This window comes from Alosa pseudoharengus, unplaced genomic scaffold (assembly GCF_046254945.1).
Source record: "Alosa pseudoharengus isolate Yale_2024_CS ecotype anadromous, Long Island Sound unplaced genomic scaffold, YU_APseudo_1.1 YU_APseudo_1.1_scf_21, whole genome shotgun sequence".
NCBI lineage: Eukaryota > Metazoa > Chordata > Actinopteri > Clupeiformes > Clupeidae > Alosa > Alosa pseudoharengus.
In genome coordinates this window covers 23,698,467-23,726,389 of record NW_027468674.1, presented here as the reverse complement: position 1 = coordinate 23,726,389, position 27,923 = coordinate 23,698,467, and the positions used below count along the sequence as shown (strand labels likewise).

At 42.3% G+C, this 27,923-nt stretch overlaps 1 protein-coding gene across 1 annotated transcript; it reads left to right on the top strand.

The window, feature by feature from the left end:
• Nucleotides 1-14,622: 14,622 nt before the first annotated feature.
• hs3st3l (heparan sulfate (glucosamine) 3-O-sulfotransferase 3-like) lies at nt 14,623-23,836 on the top strand. The gene is made up of 2 exons (XM_076298966.1): nt 14,623-15,074; nt 23,132-23,836. The coding sequence occupies exons 1-2, from the start codon at nt 14,623-14,625 to the stop codon at nt 23,766-23,768; spliced, it is 1,089 nt and encodes a 362-aa protein (XP_076155081.1). The 3' UTR covers nt 23,769-23,836.
• The last annotated feature ends 4,087 nt before the right edge of the window (nt 23,837-27,923 follow it).

The window sequence follows — 27,923 nt, the reverse complement described above, 5'->3', positions numbered from 1 at the left end:
CACTTCACAAAAAAGTTCTTCGTAATATTGATTTGCAACCCACATTTGGCTTTTTTGTGTGGATTTCCTTTTGGAGGCTCTTTTTATTGGTTATGAAAACTCGCTACGAGGGTACCGGTGCCAACAGAAACATGAGAACTCTGGCAGCAGGGCTGATAAAATATTAAATTGAGAGCCTCCACAACCACACTATTTGTCTAAAGTGCCTTCTAGCGCCAGTTGTGGTGGCAGCAAAGTAGCAGCTGTATCAGCTGAGACCGAGGAAACAGATTGGAAAAAAAACACTCAGTTATGCACGTTATAGGTTGAACATTGAAGTTTATGAGGAAATTGTCATTAGAGGCCCTACAAAAGCTGTAGGGCCTCTGTAGGGCCTCTAGTAGGGCCTCCTAACAGCCGTGCATCAAAGCACACAAGCCACCCTGGTCCCGGGCATGTGTCAGGTCCTTGAGAAAAATGGCCCAGTGTATCTTGTGATTGCCGAAGGATTAGAATGCAACAATATTGACTCTCTGTAATTACTAGGAAAAGGTGGGGCAGGGTGGGGTGGGGTGGGGGGTTCGGTTGGGTGGTTATTAAGTCTGCGGCTATTTAAGGTCGTAAAAACAGAGCTGGGGGAAAAAAACTGTGATTTTCTTTCCTGGAATGTTGCCTTGCTGGCAGATCGTTGTGTGTGGTGCTCAAATTAAACTGGGAATGGTTATGTGGAATGGGAGGCTGTGCTAATGAAACAGAAGGGGCAGGCTACAGGCAGGGGGATCGAGCGATGGTGCTGCCGGGACACAGAGGTCCTGGGCAGCAATTATTCTCTGCTGATGCCACGACAGCCACCCCCCCCACACACACATACACCCCCTTATACACACACCCTTATACACACACCCTTACACACACACACACACACACACACACACACACACAGACACACACACACACACACACACACACACACACACACACACACACACACACACACACACACACACACACACACCTACACCTTCACCTTTTTCCCCCTCACAGTCAGTCTCTTCAGAAATCTAAATCTGTATGAGATTCTGTGCTGTGCATGTGTGTGTGTGTGTGTGTGTGTGTGTGTGTGTGTGTAAGCAAGAAAGAGCTCCTGATCTGATCACACTGGTTGCAAAAGATCTGAATTTCATCAACCAAAGGCCACACAAATTATGTTTTCTTTCTCTCTCTCTTTCTCTCTCTCTCTCTTCTCCCCCCAGAGTGGTCTCTCCCCAATAGATGGCTGAAATATGTGCACTGTCTGGTTGGAGAGGGGGCTATTGACTCTGCGAGGAGTGATTATTTCGGTGACCCTTAGCTGACCCTGTTATCTCCTCTCATGATCGGTGATGGACGAACATATTTTCTCAGCTCTATAAGACTCTGCTCCTCTGGAGGTCCCAGACCGAGCTCAGTTTTAAACTAGATTGAAATTTGAAAGAGGATTTTTGACTGAGCACTCATAGGCTAAGACCAGACGTATAAGGGCCTGACTATTTGTTTGAACAATATGTATTTCTGTCACCATTTTATGTCATTATTGATATGTATAGAATGTTGCTATGCTTAAACTGTTTAAGTAGGCCTAATGATTCTAAGTCAGATCTAGGGCTAATGATACATTCCTTAAATATACATTCACTACAAATAAGATGTTTTATTATTTATTGAATGCATGACAGAATCCCTTAATATAGCCCTGGTAGTGTTGAAGATTTCCTTGAGTGGTTAGTTTCTACGGTAAATTGAAGTACAAGTTATTAAATGGAATTAAATAGCTGGATATGGACAGGCCTTCGGGATAAATGACAGTCACTCCAGTAAAGATCAAAGTATTCCATAATGATGACGATGCAAATGCTTTTGCAGAGATGTCAACTTTTGTTTCATGTCAAGTCAGCACCCTCTGAATTTTGCTGGACTTTGACGACAGCTTTAATGTCACATAAACCCAATTCAATTAGAGGGGACATTAGAGAAAATCCCATCTCTAAGATGACTTTCACTCACTGTAAGCACTAGGGGCAGATGGCCATGTTCACAGTCGCTATCATAACCAGCCTGCTGGAATGCACAAAAAAAATGGCCGCCATTGGATATGAGAGGGGCCCCTTGTCCCATATGGTAGGTAATTACAGAGCAAATTAAAACCTGGGGTGGAAAAAAGGGAAAAACAAAAGCAAGCAGGATCTCCTTGGTAACAATAAATGAGAAGGCCTATTCTCCAGTGTACATACAGAATCTGTCACTGAGTCCATAATTAAGTTGTTATGCTGTTTGCTAATGAATAGTATTTACACAATACGCCTGTTTTCACTAACTGAACAAAATCTGATTTGAGGCAATGGTGATAAGGTATTTGGATGAGTTCTGGTGATAATTATATTATATTTCATTGATGCTATGATGAAACGTTTGCACACTTTATTTCTCTAAAGTCTAGATTCATTTCTGAAAGCCTTTCCAGAGAAGCATTTTCACACTCTTCCCCAACAATGAACAACCTAAGGAAAAAGCCTTTAGTAAAGCCATGTCTCGCTTCTGCTCACAGCACCACAAAGCCCCAGCTTTTTCTCCCGTATCAGAAGGCAGAACGCCGGTCAGATGAAGACCCCGTGTCACCCCTGGCCTCTGGTCTTTCTCTGCGGTCCTCATTGATCCAATCCCCCCTTCTCTCCTCTCCCCTCCCCTCCCTCCCCCTGCTCCCCCTGTGAGGGCGTTTGATAAGCTATCCCTGCCGCGAGACCCTGAACCTTCCACCCTGGGCCGTAGTGTTGTCTTCATTCGCTCCGTGTGTTCATCAACACTGTTAACCTATTGATGGCCCAGAGCAAACTCTTCTGATGCTGCAGCTGCCGCCTAGGCTGGAGCTCAGACCACAGGCACAGTAGTAGAGAGATACAGCACGTGGGGATTAGGAGTTCGCCATATGGATCACAAGCATTGCTTATGATTATGCTTCTACATACTGTGTATGGATAGACGGCACGGTATGGGGGAATAAGGAGTTCACTTACAAGTGAATGCATTATTCTTAATTATACAGTATTTGGCACTAATCTAATCTGTGATATTTGAAAATTAGGGCACATGGGATTATCTTTACAACCAAACATGGATAGTGTTTGATACACTATATAAACTTAAAATGACAATGAATGATGTAGAACAATAAAGACAATGTGAGGTTTAATCATGAGTTGTTGATATGTACATATGGTACGGATGATAGAATTTATGCACACAATCTCAAAGACATTCTGGGATTCTATAGAAAAACAATTAATCCATAATCAGGTCTCGTGTCAATAGTATATAAAATTATCTGACAAAAGAGGACACTAGTAAAATAGAATGGAAACAATACATGGTGTCCCACAGCTTAGCAACCTAAGCCTCATAAGGCTTATTCCAAAGTTGCATGAGAAGAAGCTAGAAGACTCAATTTCCTATAACTGGTTATTTCTTTAAAGCAAGATCCTTCTCTCTCTTTCTGTCTCTCTCTCTCTCTCTCTCTCTCTCTCTCTCTCTCTCTGGAACACACAAACATGAACAAACACACACACACACACACACACATACACAAACACATACACAATGACACACCACAGGAGAATGTGTATCTCAGCACGCTGTATTCAGTTGAAGTTTTTGTGGCACAGGATATTAGGTGATTTGTTCTCTGTATGTATGTTGGTTGGACGACATGCGGCTTGCTTTGTCTCTCTGCTCGGAAGCTGGCAGGTGGATGTCCAATGAAAACACAACAGCCAGCCACCCAAAGGGCATGGAGAGAGATTTCAAATCTGTGGTTAGCATAAATCTGCTTCCGTGGCATGCTGCTTTGTAAAAGTGAGCTTTTCTAAAGGCCATATGCTCGTGAATGTCTCCTGAAAGCTTACCTTTGGGCAATGGCTCCCATTTACCTCTTTGAGAAAGAAAAAAGCAAAGCAAAACAAAACAAAGCAAAAAAAAGGTCTTTTCATTCGAACGAGGATGAAAAAAAAAGAATAAATCTTACTATATGCAGGGGCGTACACGTCGGCATATCAAATACCGCTGTTTGACAGTAGAAACATGGCAGTTGCTCGGCGCCCTTTTCAGGATCACTGATCCGCAACCTGTTAGTGGTTGCATAAAGAACCAGATTTTGGGCATGGCGCGCGAGAACAAAAAGCTGCCTACCCATTGCCAGTGCTGCTTCCCCACAGGCTTGAGTACACAAGCTGTCATCTCTCACTAGCTCTGTGTGGAATGGCTCTAGACAGTGCTGAATACAGAGGGGTTAAAAGAGGCATATGGGGGTTAATGGGGATTGTGGTGGGTTGGTGGGGGGCTCAAATGTGGTTAAAAAATGGGAGCAAATGTTTGGGTCAAAACTTCTAGGTTCCAAATCCTCTAAAAATTTATACTGTACTATGGAGTCCCTGCTGGGTCTTCTATTTACCAGAAGAGTTGATGTGGAGATGTGGGCCTTGTTGAGGCTCTGGTAACAAGTGATTAAAGTTAGTGTGATGATTCCTTGCTCTGTCATTTCATCTTCCTTTCTCTTTCTGTTTTTCTCTCACTCCCTCTATTCCTGTGTCCATCTCTATCCATTTGATTACAAAGACCTGTTGTGATCTATCCATCACATCTGGGAATAACCTAACAGATTAGTGGATAAACAGTGTTTATCAAAGGGAAATAAAACACGAAACACAGTGGGAGGATCAAATAACCACCCCGGTTTATCAATACCGGGGTAATGGCCGGCAGTCTTTTGGCCATTAGGGCTGGGGAGCATATGCCTTAGTTCAGTCAGATGGTGCAATGGTCTCAGAGGGGATATACTATCTGCATCTGGTCTCCATTGGGAGATGCTTGGTTGCACTGGGGATGAACGTGGTGGGGCTTTTGGTCCATTTTTAATGCCCACTCTCAACAAGGGAGGAGAGGAGGTATACATGAGGTGCCAAATGCTACACTTGAAGTAAACTCCTCAGCAGAATTGGATGCAGTTGAGGTCAATTTGTTTGAGCATGTGGGCACAACACATTTTTTTTACAGGAGCTGAGCTAGCCCAGTTATCAAGCATTGCATTATCTTTTCACAGACTTTTCATTGTCTAGTTATGTGATATGAGTAAGAATGAAACAATCATCCCACAGTTGGTAAAAAGAGTGATAAATGTTAATGGCTAGTGAAAAAAATGCAAACGTGGTTGTACCACAGAGGGCTTTTATGGATTCCGGATACAACATGTAGCGTGTTTGTGACTGCCATCAGACATTTGTGCATTGTTGTTATATATCCCACGTCATGTCCGTGGTTGTTGGTTGTTGACTGGCCACTGTGGGATATCTGCTACCACAAGGAATTTAACACCTTTTCCTGAAATATTATAAAATGTTGGAAAAAGAAAATGTAACTGATTACATCATGGATACACAAGATACATTAGCTTAGAATAAGGTCTCAGTAAAACCCAGCTCACAGACATCAGTGTCAGACATCAAACATTAAATGTTATCTTTGTTAATGTTAATGCACTGTAATAACCCACCTCAAAGCATACTGACAGAACAAATATCATAATGTATATCTGAATAATACTCACTCACATGAGTTTAAAGTTAAATGTCCATCGCGTATAATAACAATGCTGTCTCATTAGTCCAAGCAGTGGACAGTGATTTGAAAAACATATTATTTGGTGATGGTGGTATACTTTTGTTTCCCACCATCACTATTTTTGAGAAGAGTGTATGGCGAGTGAGTCGTGGGTGTCTGCAGCTGAGTGACCCCATTTTGATCAGATCCTCTTTAGAACAATGACCCGGATGCCCCTGGGAGAACACCAATGAAAAGGGTCATCAGTCTTCAGCTACTTACTGTTGTCAGTGTACTACAGTGTGTACTACAGTGTGTGTGTGTGTGTGTGTGTGTGTGTGTGTGTGTGTGTGTGTGTGTGTGTGTGTGTGTCTGTCTGTCTGTCTGTGTGTATGATGGGGACAACAATTAAAACATTGCAATGATTATGCCTGACCTACTTGGGCACAAGCCCTGGCTTCACTAAAACTTGCAACGTAATCTAGGCATTGTTTTCTTTTCACATTATGACTAGTAGGCCTCCTCAGTTTCTCTTCACTAAAATAGAATGGAGAGCTGCACAAGAAGAATGTGCTCTGCTGCCCTAATGGTGCAAAAGCTGATCAAGTTATTTATCTGTCATCATGGAACTCTATATGAATGAACTAACACACAAAAACAAGTTGTTGAAATGTTATTAGTTATTACTTTAGATTGAAGTTTGAATTTTTTTAATGATGAGGCTAAATTTCCATCATTGATTGGAGGAGGTCATTATGGTGTAACCAATCTTAAAAAAATGTTTTTGTTACTCTGACGTTCACAATGTAATCCAACTAAATACTGATTATCAGCTTCTTGATCAGTGAGTACAATGGCTTTAGAATAGAGTGACTTACAAAACATAGACACATATCCATAGACAATATATGTAAACAAATTGTTCGTACTAGTATAACTATTCACACTAAAACCTGACATGAGACCATAAACCAGTATTCAGACTTCCTATTTGAGTGGCTGCACCTGGGGGTTAAAACGGTCCACAGTAGATCTGCCCCCCCCCCCCCCCTCAGTAAAAAGGCACAGGGAACAGATGAACGCATAAAAAAATATATTACCCCAAATTAGTTCACATCCATTTTAAACCACGGGAAAGGGCAAGGGGTGTGTTAATCCAGAGGTATGCATGAGGAAGCTGCAGACTTAATCCCTATTTTCCTCTCATACAATGCATTGACAGATTAATGACCCCCCTACAATCCTGGCTAGACTTAAAATCTAATGGTGTAATGCATTTTGTCATTCCGTAATGATTAATGCAAGGTTTTCTGGCTGTGACTAAAAAGACATGGCTAAATAATTCACTGTCTGGTTTAATTTTGGATCTTTTGAATTAACAAAATAGAACAAAAACACATCATATCAAAGTGACACAAATGTAAAATGAACTTCAATCTAATTGCTATAATAAGCATTCTGCTAACCTTAGCTAGCTATAGCCTAACACAGGTAGAAATACAGTTTTTTATGGCAAAGTATTAGATAAACTTTTCTCATTTACATATTAGTGTACTCTAGAATTCATTTTTTCAATTATAATTTGAAAAAAGAAAAAGCTCATAAACACAGAAAAACAACTGTCAATTTTGGTTTGGCTTAGCTAACTGTTCTGGGGCATTTTCTACTGACTGCAGTATCGAGAGAGAGAGCTGTCCTTGTAATACATTTTATAACAGCACTTTTTTCCTGTGCTACCATGTCTTTCTCAGTGTACAGCCCCTTATTAAACGATCTTTCTGCGGGGAGGAGCACTGTCCTAAAATATCACCTTACTATAAGCAAGCCATTGGTGGCAAACCGAATGCATAGGTATACAACAACTTTTTACCGCAAAGCTCTATATATATAAACGACTAATGGCACCAGGGGATGAATAAGTAAAGCGTCATACATGTTGCAGATGGAGACCTAACATGGCTGCACTTAGAGCTCTAAGTGCCACAGCACAGAGGGCTCATTCAGACAGTGGGAGAGGGGAAGTGCTTACGAGCGGAAGAGGGGTCACATAATGCTGAGACACCAGGGAGGGTGAATCCGAGAGCGTTTCCGCATCGCGCGCACCGCACCACCCCGCGCGCACCCATATCTCAATCATTAATCCCATACAGGGAACATTTTTTTTTTTTCGACAAACAACTATGGGATTTACCCTGGGATAACAGATACGTTGTCATCGCTGCCCCACCCCACCCCACACCATCCCAACCAGCCACCTACCCACCCGTCCACCCACCCCTCCTAAAGTGAGGATCTGTAATCCTCGCTATTTACAACAGTCTTATTAAAGCGTGATACCAGATGTGTTGGGGCTCAGAGGAAATCAGGTCAGCCATTCAGCAGGTAGTAATCCCCCTCTGAGCCAAGCGCCTGAACCTGTTTTTTGTGGCTTTCCATTACAGGGGCTGACACAGCCTATTCAGATGGACAAGGAGGAGGAGGGGGATGCTGTCGGTGTGCGCAGCCTGTGCGATTCTCAGGTTACCCATCATGCAAGGCCGGCCACTCGTCTCGTGATCCACCCTTACGCAATAAATCAAGGACAAAGCAGTTTTGCCATCACGCCACAGTGGTGGCGACCATGTCTATACTTAGTGCCACGAAATTATTGACAAGTACAGCCATCTGTCTCTGCCTTGGACTCTCACGACATAACTCACTGTTTAAAACTTGTATGAACGGAAATTCCTCAGTAGACAGTCACGCATCATATTTGTACTTGCAGGAGAGTTAATTTGAGGCTGTGGCAAATGCTGCCTGTCTTACACATCAAGGTAGGCAGAATGCAATCCAGGCATACTGATCGTAAAAAGGTCCAGCAATTGTACTGAAAAAGAATTCCAATTTCTCCAAACAAGTTTATAAACAACACAAAGAAAGAAAAGTTTCTAATATGTAAGTGATGGTGGAAGACAGACCTTGAACTCGAGCCAAAGGCAGAATCAAAAAGAAGCACGGTGAAGGAGAAACTACCGAGGGGATTCATGCTGAAATATTCACTCCTGTGCAAAAGTGCAGACTGTGAAGGCATTTCAGAAAGGTCAGGGGCCCAGGAGAGAGAAACCAAGCTGAGAAAGGGCTCCATCCTCGTGGAGTCACGCATGAATAGAGTCTGGGTCGAAATCTAGAGCTTTTTCAGGTGACTAGGTGCCAGATACCGGGCAGGTTGCAACACGGGTCCTCATCATTGAGTCAATGATGCTGGAAGCACGGCAAACTGCTCCGAAAAGAACAGCCACAATGAGCTAGTTCACCGTGATGAAGAGAAGGGCACCTAGAGTCTGACTTTGATCCCCTCAAATTGCTTGGTTGGGAGATGTGGGGGATCATTAATCATTTCTGTTACAATTATAATCGAGATCCTGTGTCCAAATGAAGGATTAGTCCTCCAAGTCCTTCAACAACTCCCAATCATCCAGGCTGAGATGTTTTGTGAAGCATGGAGGAAATTGGTGCTGATATCAGACTCATGTTAACGCATGGCTGATGAGAGGACAGGTAGGTGACAGGAGCTGGATGTATAGTATATAAGTATAGATACTCTTTTGGTCCCGTGAGGGAAATTTGGTTTCTGCATCTGTGAATTAGTGAAACACTCAGAGCACACAGTGAACACACAGTGAGGTGAAGCACACATTAATCTGTATCAAGTGAGCTGCCTGCTACAGTGGCGCTCGGGGAGCATTGAGGTGTTAGGTGCCTTGCTCAAGGCCATTTCAGCCGTGGATGTGGGCATGGGAGAGAAGTGCTCAACCACTTCCCCCGCCTACATTTTTCCTACTGGTCGGGGATCGCACCGGCAACCCTTCGGTTTCAAGCCGAAGCCCTAAACAGTAGGCCATGGCTGCCCCCAACATCCAAGACATGTCAACATCCAAGCAGTGCTCCAGCTAACCAGCCTTGCTGTCTGTTTGACAACTAGACCTTACAGGGTGGTGTGAGAGTGAGAGCAGGGATCCACCTAACATGTAACGTACACTCGGCTTAATTAGCCATTGACCTCCCCTCACCGAATCTGGCCTTTTTAACCTGTGGTGTTATCGCACTTCACAGAACCGTGGATAAGCGGGGTTGATTACGCTTCCCGCTAGCATGCCACGCTAGCTTAATGCCACAGCAGCATTAGGGGTGATCAGAGTCTGCATTAGCAATTAGCGCACAGTCTGTCTTCCAGCCTGGCTGGAGTCAAAAGCCGAGACTAGGATGTCACAAGGTATTTATGTCAACCCAAAGAAGCTTACGAGAGGAGAAGAGAGCTCGAGAGGCATGCTTTCTGGGAGCAAATGTTTCTACAAACTTTAGGACTTTGGTTTAAGACATGTGGCGTAACTCCCCTTTAAAGTATCAACTTTTTCAAATAAATGTTCTGTTTATGTTCTCTCTTGCGACAAAGGGCTTTAAAAGGCTTGAGAAATAATTTCGTAACAAATCCTTGTCAGGTCAGAAGCAGAGAAATGCTGCAGAATGTAGAGAGGATGTGGAGCTTGGCTCATGGTCCGCAGAAGCTCCAATAACATATGTTCTCCTAGTTCCACATGCACCACAGTTCTGTTATTTTCTGATGAAGTGAATATAAGCACTTCTGACACAGCTTAAGAAACCCCTTAGAAATAATACCAAAGAAAATAAAACCACAGAAAAGAGGCAGCAAAGTTACAGTAAACATTGGTTAGTGGATGGGTGTGTCTCGTTCTTCGGAGGTCTCAGCGTGAGTGTTGTCACTCAGATCCACGCAGGCCACATGTAGAGCAAGCAGGGCTTATCCCTCTGAGTGCCTGCTCTGATCAGGCTCTCACCTCCAACACCGCCTCAAACTGGGGTCATCTGGTGAGCCGTCTGCCCACAACTAACCCCAACCAGCTCCATCCACATGGGTACTCAATTACAATTACAGCCCAGCAAGGTGCCGGGGCAGGGTGTGTATGTGTGTGTGTGTGTGTGTGTGTGTGTGTGTGTGTGTGTGTGTGTGTGTGTGTGTGTGTGTGTCTGTGTCTGTGTTTATGTGTGTGCGTGTGTCTAGGTTTATGCATATGTGTGTTTGTGCATTTGTGTGTGTGTGTGTGTGTGTGTGTGTGTATGTGTGTGTGTGTGTGTGTGTGTGTATGTGTTTGTGCATGTGTGTGAGAGAGCATCTGAGCACAAAGAGTGAGGAATGATAGGCTTGGAACTTGGAGAATGACCTCTTCTGTTGCTTTCAATGGCCCCTGTAATTACTGATTAGATGTTCAGGACCTTGCTCCATGCATAGTAAACTTTGATTAGTAGTTTGCATATGTATGAAGATAGAAAAATATATCCCCCTCTAATTTTGCACGTAACTTTATTTAAACTCTAATGGACATTATGACTTTATTGGAGACCACATAAAGATAACGGCGGCATTGCAGTTAAAGCAAGACTTTCAGTGCTTCAGAGCAGTTCCACAGTAAATTTCACCGCTAAAAAATCAAACTGGCAGTCAGGTAGGCTTCCAGACCATTGAGATTAATTGTTAAGGTGTCTGACTCTGGATTTGATCCCCGCTTAGGGATAGATTGGATACGCTAATGTGCTCTTTTATTGATCTGGTACTTTACTGCATACCCCAAAAGGATATTTCACAAGGCTACTCTTTCTCTGTCTGGCATTCAAAGTCACAATAATGCTTGATGATGATGAACCCTTTATATTATAAATTTCAGTCAGGGCAAAGGAATGTTAAACTATTTTTGTGCTTTATATTAGCTCTATAATACTTTTTTTATAGATTAGCATACCTGGACCTGCTCATTTTGTATTCTTCCTGATTAGATGGCAGGGCCTGACTGATTGCTGTGATTTAGATCCAACCGCAACCCCCATTATTCAGCTACCTCATTATGGCATCACATAAGAGGTTGTGTGTGCATTTGTGTGTGTGTGTGTGTGTGTGTGTGTGTGTGTGTGTGTGTGTGTGTGTGTGTGTGTGTGTGTGTGACTCTTTCTCTCTCTCCCCAAAAAGGGAGAGAGAGAAAGAGAGAGAGAGTTTAACGCAAACCTGATTATTGTTGCAAGGAGCAATCTGATCTGAGCAATCTGATACTGCACCACTTTGATTTATGTAATTATTTCTTTAGGTTTGATTGCAATTATCCTAGGCTTTTCTCTGCATGTTCTGATATCTGTATAAAACAGAAGTCAAAGAAATTAATCTGCACTGGTTGCTGATTAGATCTTCAAGATTGATAGACAATCTATTACTGTCATAGTGTTTTTAAAATTAATGTATGAATTTCATGACATGACATGAAGGCCTTGTAATTATAAATGGATCACAAATATTATGTTCCAAGATTCATCAGAAGATTTCAATACAGCTAAACCTTCAGTATACTGCTAATTTCTACTCAGTCACTCATGCAAATGATTGTTGACCATATTTGCATTAACAAGAGGAGAAACAAACTGGTTGTCCATGCTAAAATAAATAGTTGTTAAGACAAAGCCACTCTGGCAACAAAATGTGTTTATAGCTATTTCCTAGGTCTGACAGTGCAGGATTGCTTGTGAGCACTTAATTTTACCTTAGGTCTCATTACGGTTTCATGAAAACATTGTTTTGGCCCCCATTGGATAATAAATCATTTGTGCTTCTCGTCGTCCCTGACCTCTGGGTCACATTTTTATAGGCGGCTACTTCATCATCAAACAATCTGCTCTTAGGCTGCTCACAAAAGGCATGCAATAACTCGGGACAATTCGCCTGACCTTTCCACTGATCCCTGGAATCAAGTGCAATTGATTAAATAAACAGCCCCCCCCCTCTTTATTCCCACATTAAATGGATAAACCTGAGCAATGCAGAAACAAAGCACAACATTGTTAATCACAGTAGCCCGGCTTGGCCAGAAATTATGGGATGCATCTTGAAATCAGCTCAATAGTAGGGCCTTCTCTTCGCCTTCAGATGAATACGTAATATTCTAATGTCATGGATTGTGCGGTTCAGGTATTAACTGCAGTCTGATTACTCATTACACTTTATTGAAATGGAGCCTGAATGTGGTTACATAAAAGCTGGTAATAATTCGGTCACATCACTCTATTAAATATGTGCAGGCCAGTTCCATTAAATAACCAGAGAAATCACCCAGGGAAGATTCAGTGAATCTGAGGATAATGGATAAAAGTAAAAATGGATGAGATGTACTTTGTGCTTCTTCAACTAGTGTCATAAATGGAGAAGTGGAAGAGGGTCTCTGCTGAGTAACTATCTCAAAAGGATGAAAAAAAAGAAACAATTAAAATGGAAGGGATACGTGCTATTGGCAGATCAGAGTTCCCACAGAATATCAATATGATTTCTTCAATTCAATTTCAACCGAAATGCCACAGACACAACCCTCAACCTTTTCTATTGATGAACTGCTGTCGAGATGTTTGAGGGGGCTGCTGCTCACCGTTAATGTCATTCTTATTACGGAGGCGAAGGCATATCTGACCTTTTGACACTGGTCACATCTGGTCCAGCAGAACAGCAGGGATAAATCTAGCAAAACATAATGCCAGCACAGATCATCACAACTGATTCTCTGCTGTACCCATAAACCATGAAGTGCCCCCATCAATAAAATAGACTCCAACCCAACTGTATACACTTTACCTATTTTGCTTTTTATGGGCACATTGACGTTGAGTTCAAACACCTTCGTCATTCTATTTTCTTATATACTTTCTCCAATTTGTCATCAGTTTGCAGCACATGTACATGTACTTGTAGAATAAAATTGAAATCCATTGCTAATTTTCCTGTATGCAATGGCTGAGTGCTATGAGAACAGGGTACAATTATGCATTCCATATATATAGTGTCCTACTGTATATGTAAAAAATCAGGTTTCTAGGCCTAGGTAAGTAAAAGTCACTCCCTGCGATGTACAAGGTGGTGATGGCTGCTTTCTAGACAAAAGTAGGGTATGTGGGCTAATTCATCACTATAAACCAATTATGTGATAAGGAGGCGTTTGCCTTAATCTCATTGGTTGGAGTCAAGGAAGACTAAGTTTCATGGTGCTGTCCAGGTAACTACTCTGAGATAGAGAAAATGTTTTACATTGCAGGTATGCTCTGTTGACCATATAACTGGATTTTATCTTTTGAATACTCTGTCTCTGTCTCTGTCTATACTTTTGAATACTATGTTCTATTACTGCTAATATAACTCATTAGTGAATTAACAAGTTATACATTCAAGGTCAACCATGAACACATATTTTAGATAGAATAACCTTTCGAACCATGAGTGCTATGCGTTTAAAGACCCTTTTAAAATTCCAGATCTGTTAGTGCATCTGACAGGGTAGGCTATGTATCTCTCCACAAACCTGGTAATACTGGATGGCACTCAATAAACTGATTTAATTACACTGTATATACACACACACACACTCTGAAGTCGTGTCTGTCTTAGTCCAAGTCATGCAGAAAAGTGCTTGAGTGTGCAGTGTGCACAGTGTACCAAACCAAATCCATCTCCTATCCCAATAAGTACAGTGAAATTAAACCCGCCTTCGGCCATGACCCTCCAATCATAGGCAGTTTGGAAGGCATGGATGCTGAGCGCTCTTTCATGAATGAGCAGGAGCGGTTCCAGGACAGGAACTCTCCCGGGACCCATATGGCGACAGCGGGTAATCGCGGAGAGAAACATCACTTCGCGGATGCAAAGGGATATTAAAAACCCGGTATCTGTGGGATGTGGGAGGGCAAGTGTGTGGGTGTATAGCGCGCAGATGGAAACTGATTTTCTGACCATGGAATGAGACTGCCGAGCGCCTGGCGGACCTCAGAAACTCGTAATGATGCGCACGGAGAGGGGAAACCGCTCACCGGCGACTTCTGCAGAGTTGGCATCACCTCTGCTGCACGGACCCCTCTCAGAATCGGTTGGTCATCTGCTACATTATACACTGCGATGTTTGCCCTGAAGAGTATGGGCAGCTCGGGCGAGCAATCGAAGGAATGGCAACTTTTCATAACCACAAACAAGACATTCGGAGACTTGTACACAAACTCGTAGTCATGTTCTCTTTCGCTGTAGTGTGCGTCTATCTCTTCTACTTTCTTAACGGCTGCTGTAATTCGGACTTGGTAGAAAATCCAGATTTGAACAGTGTGAACAAACTGCTTCTGACAGGATGGTACGACGAGAGAAATAGAACATTTCCTCAAGTAACAACCTCCTCTTATGGGACGTTGGAAGACACCAGAGGCTCACCGGTGCTGGAAACTAACAGCACTGCAAAGGACTGGACAGCGACTCGGAGACTTCCACATGCACTCATCATAGGAGTCAAGAAGGGAGGCACAAGGGCTCTCTTGGAATTTTTGAGGCTGCACCCGGACATTCGCGCTCTTGGATCGGAGCCACATTTCTTCGACAGACATTACGCGCGCGGATTAGACTGGTACAGGTAATAATCACAGTTGTATACTACACGCGAGGTCACCTAGAAGTCATTCAAACTGATAATCATCATACGGAAATGTATACAACATATAGTCTACTGTGTGTCATCTACATTATTATTAGAGGGGGCTTAGGGTGAATGTGTGTCAATCAAAACATCAATATTCCAAATGCGTTTCTGTAGCTACTGTATAGTCTTAAGCACACTCCAAGTACGTTTCATTGTAGGCGAGATAGCCATCTGGCCCCCACAATCTGTGGAAGGCCTGGATAAGTTCTCAATGTTAATCATCTTTGGAGCTGCTGCCAGATGTTTGACAACTGCAGGGGACAGCCAACACTCTTGACATCCAGTGCTAGTTGAGCTTGGACTGTAATTTATTGACAGAGAGACTGTTCGTCTTTACACTGTATCTTTACCTCCATTGCCACTGTATGGCAATGCTCTCCCCAAGCTTAAAAGAGAAGGGGGTGGATTGGCAACATGAGACTGGAAGTTAGATGAATGCATTTCCATCATATGAAGGCAACAAACCACAACTGCAGGCAAAATATAAACAATTGTGTCATCCTGACTGAACAATGTATCTCTCATTAGGTCCTCTATTTGCTGAATTGGTATGGCACTATCAATACTGCTTAGACCCCCCTAGCTGTTTACACAGTGTGCTGTCTGTCAGTAGGAATGATTCTCATCTCTTAAGGATTTTTAATATTTTCATTGGCAAGATAAATCACAAAGCTCTCTAGAAAGACATCAGCTGTTCAAATAAAGCCATTTCAATAGATTTTATGCCTCATTTGCCATCATCGCCTAGAGAACGGTCCTGGGGCTAGGCGGAATCCAATTATTTACCTTTTAAGCTTGATTGATTGTTTGGTCAATTCACACTTAGTTATATTCCAACCAGATGAAAGAGGGACATCCTAAATATCACAGCACATGCATGCACACAGACACAAGCACACACACACACACACACACACACACACACACACACACACACACACACACACACACACACACTTGTTTAATGTGCAGTAAATTTTTTCCCCTACCCAAACAGCAAATCATGCAGCCACTAATGTCATTTTCCTCCTGATAGAATCCTGTATTGCATTTAATGCGTGTCTTTGCACCCCCCCCCCCCCCCCCCCTCGTATGTTAGTCTTGTAATGTCAAGCCAGCACAACCCTCCCTGGTGTCCCACTCAATGGAGCCCGGTGTGTTGGGTGTGAGCAGACTGTCCACACTCCAGGGCCAGATGGACAACACAGCACGACAGCCAGGGCTGTTGACATGACTGTGAGACCTGTCAATTGATCTTTAACCCAGGCCTCCTCTTCCTCGCCACATAATGATGTGTCGCGGGGACTTCATTTTGGGAGCGTCCCAGGGAGTGGCCCCAGATGCTAAGCACATGGAGGTCCAGGCCTGCCTGTCGTGGACCGTGTGGTCTCGTGAGCCGCGGAGGCTGAGGCCAGTGTTTGTGATGTTGTGGTCCTCTGAAGACAAATATGTGTTCCTCCCCATGCTGTTTTCAGTGTGTCAAACTTTGAAGAGAAGCTTAGAGGGGATTTTACACAGCAAATTCAATGTTGGGGGTGGTATGTGTTTGATAGTGTTTGAGTGTGCACAAGTATGTGTTTGGTATGTGTGTGTGTGTGCGTTAGGTAGGGGTGTGTGTGTGTGTGTGTGTGTAAATGGAAAGTTTTATCCAGATAGTGTTTCTTCAATTGATTGGCCCCAAGCTTGACCTTGAGTTGATGCAAGCATTAAACCAGTTATCTTAGGTCAGTGCAGATTACATTACAATTAGCAAGAGGCTTTATCCTGCCGTGGCATAATCCGCGTCGAGGCTTCGAGGTCATGTTTCTGCTCTGACTACTGTCACTTTCTCGAGAGGCGTCCGTTCGGCATAAATCCTCCCTTAGTGGAGCATGATATTGTGCCTTTCCATCAATATCCCACTGGGACGTGGCAGCTATGCTGGCGACATGGAGAGTAGAGGGGGCTGTATAGGAACACTGAGGACAAAAACTTAAAAACAGGACAGAAATAACAGGACACCTCATTTTTCCTTTAACCATTATTTCCTGCACCCAGACTGGGAGGTATAATCACTAAATTGTGTCCCCTTGCCTAAGGTGTGTTTTTTCTACCATTGGTGTGGCAAATAAAATGCTTCAATATATTGATCCAGAGCTACCGGTTGTGCTGAGGAGACTAACAGAGGAAAAAGGAGAGGAGATTCAGGTTTCTTTTGAGCCTTCGCCTTGTGATGTGATAGTGTACCTTAGTGTTTTTTTCTCCTTCTGCTACTAGCCGTCTTTCCTATAAATACTTCAAGGTCACTTGAAGGAAGCTGCAATGTGGTCAGTCGATGTTGCATCGGATGTCAAAACACGGCAAGCACAGCATTTGCAATTCATGAGGACGTCTTGGAAAAAAGGGAAAAGCTGGTGTTTAAATTCATGCTCATTGAAGCTGTTCTTCCTTTCTAGGGCTGAGGGGGTTAGGGGATTGACATTTAACATGGTGTGCGTATATGTATAAACACAGTGTTATAATTAGCATGCAAATGAATTAGATGTGGTTGTAAAATCCGCATGCCCTTCACCTATAGATGAATGCAGAGGAACTCAGTAGTTGAGTATCTCTAATGGGAATTGTTTTTGTCACTAAACTACTGTGATGGAACACAGCTGGCAGATCAAGTAGACAGTTTTTTTAGAATTTTATTAGGACTGATTAAAACATTTTAGTGTAGATTTCTAATGGAATGGTTTACTAATACTGTTTTGAAGAATTGTGCATAGCTATTACCATACAGAAGTTTCTGTTTTCTTAGTAATACACACTTGTACAAACTCTATGGGCTTATTCAAGTCAAGAAATACACCTTCACATGTAAACAAATCAGTACATATGTCTTGATTAAAAAATATTTGTTTTTAATTATTTGAGCTGGCTGAGTGAAACATAAGTGGCTGACATAAGTGGAAGTTGTCCAACAACTTATTTCCCTTATCTTATCTTACGGTCATGGCCACAACACCCAGCATTTTGCTGTAGGATGTTTATAAAGATGGCTTTGCCCATGCAGACCAGGTGTGTGGTGCAATGGTGATGGCGCTGTCTGCACTGTATTGTATGAAATCACCATAAGGCCTAGACGGTTTGTTTGTAATTCAGTCCTCATTAAGAGGCCCTGGGGAGGCGGGGGAGGGTGGGGTGGGTTGGGTGGTGTCTTTGGGGCAGCTCTGTGATGGATGTGTCCTGGAAGTGAACAGGGCACAGTTACAATTGACTAAGCCATTAATGACAGGCATGCCCAGAAATGGATGACTGGGTTAAATCCCCCCCCTCTCTCTCTCACACACACACACACACACATGCAGGACACATACATGTGTGTGCACACAGTGATGTGCTTGGCTATCAACTATTGTTTAACTGTATGTTATTGCTTAAATTTGTAACATGAGATACTTTGCTGTATTGATATCTTTTGCCATTATTTTAGAGTAATCATGTAGAGTATTACTTTAGAGTGCCATATAGAGCATCATTCTAAAGTATCATTTCAAATTCACTTTTCTTCATGTGTCTCAAATTACATTTTTTAACAGGCAAATATTTTCAACGGAAAAATTATTAAATTTTTCTTTATTAAATTTTACTTTCACATTTAATTCTACTATTTCACCTTTGTAAAAATGATTGCCTTTTGCTGTACGTTTCTCTTCCTTATTTAAAAGATCTATTCAGTTAAAACTCAGGCCACTAGAAAGACATATGGATTTTCCTGCAAGAAAAAAAAAAAAAACATTCAGGGCTTGCCTCCCATAGCAATGCAAAGTCATACATTTATACATAGAAATAGACTTTATATAAATTAAATATATATATATATATATATATATATATATATATATATTCCTCTTTCCCTGTGAAAATCTCATCAGTCTGCAGTGTTGGCTGGCCCAAGCAGGAGACAGGGTAATTGCCTCACATCTGTTTGTGCACAGCAAGCCACTGATGAGACTCCAGTGCGGCCCATCTAAAACCTCCACCTGCCACTACCCCACCCCCACCCCTCCACCCCACCCAGACCAGCTGAGGCTTCCACATTACCATACCCCCATCATAATCAATACCCTGGGCACCATTTGGTTTGCTCATGCTACCTCAGAGGGGCCCTGTCCAAAAAAAAAGGGGGGCTCAATTAGAGGCTAACTTGCGAGGCTACATCCTCTGAAGGGAAGCTAAGTGGATCCAACATGAAACAGGGGCAGGCAGACAGTGGAGGTTGCGCGGGGACACGAATGGAAGCGTGTTTTTCCGGCAGAGGCGTAAATTACGAATGCTCTCCAGTGAAATGTTTGCACATCTAATGAGAGTGATGTCATCTACAGTAGAAGAACTGTTTAGGGAGAACCTTGAGTGGAATAAGCACATTTTGTGGTGATGTTTATGTCCTCCAGCTTATTCAACTTTTGTGTGCTTAAATGTTTATTCCATTAAAAGTTTGTTGATTTTGTCCAACATAAAGTACAGTACATCATCAGTTGAAATGTAGGACCTTTGGAGGTACTGCTTACTGAAGTATCTGAGCATAAAGAGTTTAATTGTAGACCTGATTTAACTGGACATCATAGAATGGGAGGAGTGCTGCCTAATATGGCTACAGCCTCCGAGGGTCGTTGTATTAGCGTTAGCACTGCCATATTTGTTAGTGGCTAGATGAGTGTCCTGATGGACGTGGCCTAAACGAGTCTGTCTCGAGAGTTAATCTGAGGGAAGATCGCTAATGGACTTTTCTTTTGATCACCATTCTCGGCCTTGTCCTCCTCTCCTTTCATTCCAGGCTTTTATCTTTTCCACCTATTTGGGTCTGATGAATGTGAGCCTTTAGAGATTACCCAAATCGAGAGTGACCTGAAGAGTTAGTGCAGTACAGTGCATTAGGTCAGATGCTGTTCAGAACCCACACGCACACACACACACACACACACGCACAAACACACACAAACACACACAAACACACACACACACAGGCACACACACACACACACACACACACACTCACGCACACACACACAAACATATACACACACATACACACACACACACACACACACACACACACACACACACATGTGCACATACACACACACACACACACACACACACACACACACACACACACACACACACACACACACACACAGGTTACACTGCTTTAGAAATGGCTGAATGTGAATAATTAATGGCCTTTTTTCTAATAGACTGGCTGGCCCCATTATGGACATAGGTAAACTGGGAAGTCTTTAGGCTAAGTACTTTTCTCAGATGAAGTCATGGATAATGCAGTAGTGGTCGGGGAATTGACGTAGCCTCTCCACGGCACTATCGACGTGAGGTTTACAGGGCCGGTGTTGGAAATGGAGATCTTTGCCAGATAGGGGTCACAAAGAGCCTCTTGTCTATCCTCTGTTGTCCCCGACCTTTCAGTCCGTTCTGTCTAACTGCTTACTGGACTTAGGTCGGGCAGTATATCATTTCAGAAATGATTATCGTTAAGGTTCGTCCTTCTAGCTTGACTTACATTGGTGTTCTTTTTTTGACCAAAAAAAATCCTGAATCCAATACTTTTCTATTTTTCAAGTTTCTGTTTGCTGCATGTGCGGACATTTATGTTACAAAGACAAAAGGTTATTTCAGGCATACAGGAACCATATCTATCTGATTGTTACAGAAATACCTGTCTCAAAGAATTGTAACTTAAGTGTAACAATGTACTATAAGGTGTGTTGGTTATAAATTCATTACAGATTTGTCATGTTATGCAATAATTGATTGATGATTTCTTAACACTGAATGGTCAAGCTGAACGGAATCATTTGAAATATTGCATAAATCAGAATCAGAGCTGAAGTTATATTGAATGCTTCAAAATAAAGTTGAAATTTGACACTGTGATGTCCTTAACATCAACGATTCGTCTACATAGAGGACATCAACAATATTAGATTGCCTTTTCGTGTTGTTTAGCTGCACACTGTAAATTGACTTTGAAAACAATTGGTTGAGCATGCCTTCTAAATGTCTTCTTATTAAATCTGATCTGATAACTTTTACTTTTCATAACCTTTCAAGTGGGGTGTGCAACATCGTTATGATAACGTGTAAAATGTCAAGATGGAGGATGAGCATGCTGCAACATTTAGAAGACTTATTAGAGGTCCCAAAGTCTCAGCTTATCATTTCAGCACTAGTTTCCCTGACCTGTTTGGTCAGTCTTGGGTCCACTTGGGTCCAGCTCTGAAGATATTCGTTTTTTGTGCATCTTATATTATTCCTTACTTATATTGCAGTGGCTGCCGCTCCAGATGGTGGTAAAAATAATGCTTTTAATGTTTCACCAATAACCAGTTGCTGCAGGGAAGTGATTTATATCAGTGTATTTAATCAGCTGTAGACGGGAATATTTACGTAATGCAAGTCTTAACAGATGTACCCAACTAGCTATCAATTCACTGTAATGCCTTTGCACTACAATGGTTGTGGTAGGCACTATTTCTCAAAAAGCAGGAACCTATTTCACAGGTAGAGAGACATCTCCATTGGCGGTGTAATGGTGTGGCAGGGATGTGGAGTTTGTGTTCATATAGCCTAATGTGAAAATCCTGAGGTTTGCGGCTATGCTATCACCCCCTCTAAACCTAAAAAAGATTAAAACAGCACTACAACCCGGACCTCCCACCCCTGAAAGATGTCTTTGCTTGCTAAAACTCAACATGAATTTTAATGGATGCGACAGCTAAAATCTCCACCCTGGCCAGGGTTCAACCTTACAACTCCAGCCTGTAATAAGACAATCTCTAGTCAGCATTTCTCACCACCACAGCACTGGAATGACAATGATGGTCTGTTTTGTGTTTCCAGCTTCCCAAGGATGGGCTGGTCAAATACATAATGTTGTTCCGCTCTCTGGTCATGGTCAGGTAGAAATGTTATATTTTACAGGGACCGTTTTCAACTATCACCTTACATAAAGAACATTTAAAAGACATTTTGAGTCGTGATTGGGGATAGCAGTGCTACTTCTACTAAACAACACTATCACCTGTCCAATATCTCATCTACATTACTGATGCTTCACTTTATTATCTCACTGTATTATCTGGGTGAGTTTTGGGTCTGCGTGAATATTGAGCTGTTTCTTGTTTCTGGTTTGTGTGATGGGCACCAGGACTTCATGTGGTACCCCTACCTACCTACAACTTTGTTCTAAGCACGTTGTTCACGGCAGCCAGAGGACAACAGCACATGTGTGTCTGCTGTGTGTGTGTGTGTGTGTGTGTGTGTGTGTGGCCAGCTAGTCAGGCAGGTGGGGTGCAGGTGGGCCATTAGGAAGACTGGACCCCGCAGACTAACCACGGAGATAAATGAGTCCCATCTGGTGTCCTGCGTGTGTAGGAGTGGACGAGAGTGAGAGACAGAGAGAGAAGAGAGAGATAGAGAGACAGAGAGAGAAGAGAGAGATAGAGAGACAGAGAACAAAAGACAAAGAGAGAGGAGAGAGATACGTACGTTTCCATCTGTTTGAGCCTTGGTTGTGGGTGTCAGTCACCTGCTGTGATTGATGTGCTCCACGCATCTGCACGGCCGTCTCCATTACGCATGCACATTTAGATGCGCACTTAGAGTGAGCTCAGGAGGACCAAGCCCTGGCCTCATTTGGCCGGCCAATAAGTGACATAGCGCCACAGGAAATGTGGCATGCTGTTGGCCTGCAGGCCATCTGACCTGTCCATCGCTTGCAGTTCTGAGACTATCTGTTATCATCCCTCCCCCACTATGGATGCCGGAGGGTGTGGGGCTGTGATTTGGGCTCACTCAAGGGGGTAGCTGTGGCCAGTGGTTCTTTATTTGAGACCTAGCCATTAATGGGATGAATTATGGCTTCACTTTGGAAGTCTGGTGATCATATTAGATGTTCTATCATGGTAACGATGTGGGTGTCTCATGTGGGCTTTTGTTCTTTGTTGTAGGAGTATGATGCCGAAGGCCCTGGACGGGCAAATCGTCATGGAGAAGACTCCCCGTTACTTCGTCACCGAGGAGACGCCGGCCCGCATCTATGCAATGTCCCACGACATCAAGCTGATCGTGGTGGTGCGGGACCCCATCACGCGGGCGATCTCTGACTACACGCAGATCATCTCCAAGACGCCGGACGTGCCCAGCTTCGAGACGCTCACCTTCAAGAACGGGTCGTCGGCGTCGGCGGGGACAACGGGCCAGATCGACGCCCTGTGGAGCCCGCTGTGGATCGGCCTGTACGCCAAGCACCTGGAGCGTTGGCTCGCCTACTTCCCGCTCTCGCAGATCCACTTCGTCCACGGGGAGCGGCTCATCAGCGACCCGGCCGGCGAGCTGGGCCGCGTGCAGGACTTCCTGGGCCTTCAGCGCATCGTTACCGACAAGCACTTTTACTTCAACAAGACCAAGGGTTTCCCTTGCCTCAAGAAACCCGAGGGGAGCAGCAAACCTCACTGCTTGGGCAAGACCAAGGGACGGATCCACCCCCGGATCGACCCGACAGTCATCCAGAAGCTGCGGGAGTTCTATCAGCCCCACAACCTGCGGTTCTACCAAATGGCGGGGCAGGACTTTGGCTGGCAGTGACTGATTCTTTAATATCCTGGAATGGAACCCGCTTCTCCAAAATATTCATCTAATTTCTCGGCTGCATTTGTGGCTCCCGGCTGCAGCGACTGTGTGACTATAAACTGTTATTAGACGGGAGGATAATGGATAATTCAATGCCACTTGAGTGCTGGCCTCGAGATGGAAACTGAATTTTATGATTTTTAATATGTTTTGGATGCCGGGCTAAAGTGAGTCAAGTGTAATATCCTGAGACAGCACATTGTTTCCGAGCAGTGACAAATAGCTGTTGGCTGAAAGATTATCATTTTATTTTTCACCAGAGACCCGCGGTGCTGGCACCAAAGCTGTCACTAACAGAAACTAATCAGCGGTGCTTTCGTTCGCTGATGGATGGCATTCTCACTCCACTTCCTGCCGTTTGGCACAAGCTAAACGATTGCAAATGAAAAAGAAAAAAAATATGAACAAAAAAAGAGAAGAAACAGAAAATGGAAAAGATGACCAGGATCTGCTATGCTATGTCATAATTTCATTGTGGTGTTTTTTGCAAAACCACTGAGAGTATTATGTGCCGGAAGCCTTCTGTTCTGCAATGGGAGTGAAACCTTCATATTCACACATTCATTTTTTTTTATTCAAACTCTGTCTTTAGTGTTTCACCCTATCAGCCATAGTGGGTTCGGATTAAGATATGTTTTTAGGTTCAGATTAAGATATGTTTTTAGGTTCAGATTAAGATATGTTTTTAGGACTACATATGTACAGTGGCATAAACATGGAATAGAAACCAATCAGCAGCACATGCGCTATGCTTACGATGATGCACCAAGACATCATAAGGTTATGTGTTTAAATCATGCATTTGTCTCTGAAAACAACCACCCACTCAGCAGCCCTGGAAGCAGAACACCAAATGCACACAGTACCCGCGCTTCAAAATTTGGTTTTGTCCTATTTTGACTTTTTTAGCCTGTTTATTGTCTGGAATGAGAACAATGAACCAAATCAATCAAAATATGACAATGGAAAACAATAGGGCCTGCATATACTGTACAGCTACAAGGGAGAACAATTCAAACCCTCTTTTATGGATGGTGCAATTACAGCCCAGTATACTGTTAACATCTATAGATCTACAAATAAACCTGACAAGCTCTAGAGCCATTTGCCTGCATGATATTTGCACTAGCTTTGAGACATAGCCTCCAAGGAAGCAATTAAATTATTTTGAAACAATCAGTTGTGTTTGTAGCTGCTTGTGTGTGTTGCCTGTGCTATGGGAGTGTGATGCTGTGTGTGTATGTGGGCTCACTGATGGGGAGTTTGTGTAAGTGCGCCACCCTCTGGAAAAATCTGGTAATCACATTTTTTTTTTCAATTGCTAAGGTGGCTTGACAAAGTGTATAAAGATGCAATTTGTAAATAAATAAAACCAGTGGAGATCTGGTATGTTGACATGCAGAAGAGTTGGATGCGCACTATTAAACCATTGGATGCTGGTATTTATCATTAGGCTACAGCAATAAATTGAACAAAACGCATGCTTTGATGAAGATAATGATTAAAGATACAACTTTAAGTATAAGATGACAAAAACATTACCTGACCTGAGGTAATAAACCATGGCAAAAGAAGGCTGAAAACACATAATATTAAATGAAACCAGATTGAAAAGAAAATACAGCAGAAAGATGATACAGTAATAGCATCAATACAAATACACTACCAGTCAAAAGATGGGGTCATTTAGAAATTTCCATTCCACTCTATTATAAACAGAATAGCAGCTGAGATCGGTTGCATTTTGTTTTTTAATCAGGACAGCAGTTTTCAGATTACATGTGCTTACATAATAGCAAAAGGGTTCTTCAATGTTTTCTCAGTTAGCCTTTTAAAATGATCAGATTAGTAAACATAATGTGCCTTTGGAACATTGGATGAATGGTTGCTGATAATGGGCAATGTAGATATTGCATTAAAGATCAGCCATTTCCTTCAGTCGAGAACCCTTTTGCAATTACTTAAGCACATAATGTAATCTGAACACTGCTGCCCTGATCAAAAAAACAATGCAACTGATCTCAGCTGGTATTCTGTCTATAATTGTGTGGAATGGAAATGTCTAAGTAACCCCAAACTTTTGGTAGTGTTTATGTTTCCATGTAGTCTTTGATCTGGAGCCTGTACCGAATCACTGTGGCAGGAGAGAGAAATAGCGGTAGAGGCAGTTTCAGTACTTGGGTAAATATGGCACTTTGGAGACATCTAGAGGACATGCTGTTACTGTTCTTATAAGACTCATTTTTGTTTCATGGACCCAAAATATATTTTTAGCTGTAGAGCTGATTATCCCTGACAGGAATCTCACTCCAATTTATCACACATGGGAAGTTTGAGTGTCCCAAATGTGACAGATGTGCCACCATGAGGACATTTTAAATATGTGATTTTCACCATGAGGAACCGTTACCTAATGTTGCAACAAACAGACAAAATATGTCCAGGGGTTTGAAAGAGTAAAAATCCTGTGCTAAGCATGATATTCAAGTTTCCATGGGTTTGAGGAAGGAAGATGCAACATGCTTGTGAGTTTGAGTCATCAGACCACATTTTGCACTGACAATGAAAACCATATTTCATTTAATCCGCTCCCATTTTTTAGAATGTACTCTTCCAGTGATCAAGAAGCAAACACACACTTGAAGCAACAGCAGGTTTATTATCTGCTTTACAGAACAGTGTTTACAAATAAATAATCATTATCATACTTTTAACATTATACATTTCCTACATCTTAAATTATATTACCTTATCTAGCACGACAACTCCCTGTAAACAGTTTGTTTGGCAAAAATAACTCCTCAGTAATTCTTCATAAAATGATTTATGAATTTATTCAGGAAAAACTGTACTCATCCCCATGATTCAGCCTTATGGAGGTTGAAATATGTTGTCATGTCAGTGCTGACAAGAAAGGGATCCGATTCTCTAACAGAATCATACAGTAGATATCAAAATGTATATCTTTAATCTCCACCCAACACTCTGGGGTCCATATCTCACCCATGTGGATAGGTTGAACTTGGAGACACACAAAAAAATAAACCTGACGCAATGTTAGCCTGGGCAATGCTACAATCGTTGGAATTCAGCAACGGACAACTGTTCAAATTAGGCTTCAGATAAATCTTGATAGGCTTTTAAAATAAAAAAAGAAAGCTGTGGTAAAAAAATGTAGGCCTGCAAGCTCACAATAGCTTTTCGGTTCCAGACCTCTTCTCAGCCAAAGGCAAACTTTTGATATGCAATCGCATTGCATTGATATGCAATACGTAAATAAGCCCCAACCCCAAATAAAATAAATGGACACACCACTATCATATTAACCACTAATACAAACTAGTTTAATCATATATGTTTGACTGTGAAAAAGACCAAAAAAATCTTGTTTGTAGTAAAGTATGTCAAGGTCCTCAATTTAGCACTTAATTTAGCACTTTAGCACAATTTAGAACCTGAATTATGTTTTTGTTGGTTGTCATTTTCAATAGTGGGCACTAGGGGGAACTAGAGAACCTAACAACTCACTAAAGCAGAATATGGGATCCGATAGAAATAGACTAAATGCAGATAGAGATAGACTAAATGCAGATATAAACAGGGATTGGACAAAAAAAAGGAAATTGGAAAATTACATTTTTAGTCCCAATTGGAAAATAAATCTTATGTACCGGTATATGTACAGCAGACATCCTTCCTGTGTGTTTGCTTTTTTAATCTGTGCATCAGTAAATGTAAAACTGTAGCCTATGACCTTTCAGACTTCTAAAGACAAAAAACATTGTTGGAGCGCTGATGGCTGGGGCCTTGTTAACAAACTGCCGAGTAGATAAACGTTTCGAGATGAACTGTGTCTAAAAATGGCAAATCTCAATGGCAAATCATGTTTCCATTACTTTGCCCAACCCCTGTAACTGAGTTTCTGCACACTGGACAAGCAGGGCCCACTCAATCAGTAAGTATTATGGGTAACATGAACATATGTTTATCTGTCAATGATGTGCCTTATTGAGAGGTTATATATTATATATTAGGGTAAAGCTTAAGTCTAATTATCAGCAAAATGGTCCCCAAATATATCAAATGAACATGCTCAAAAGGCTTAAGATC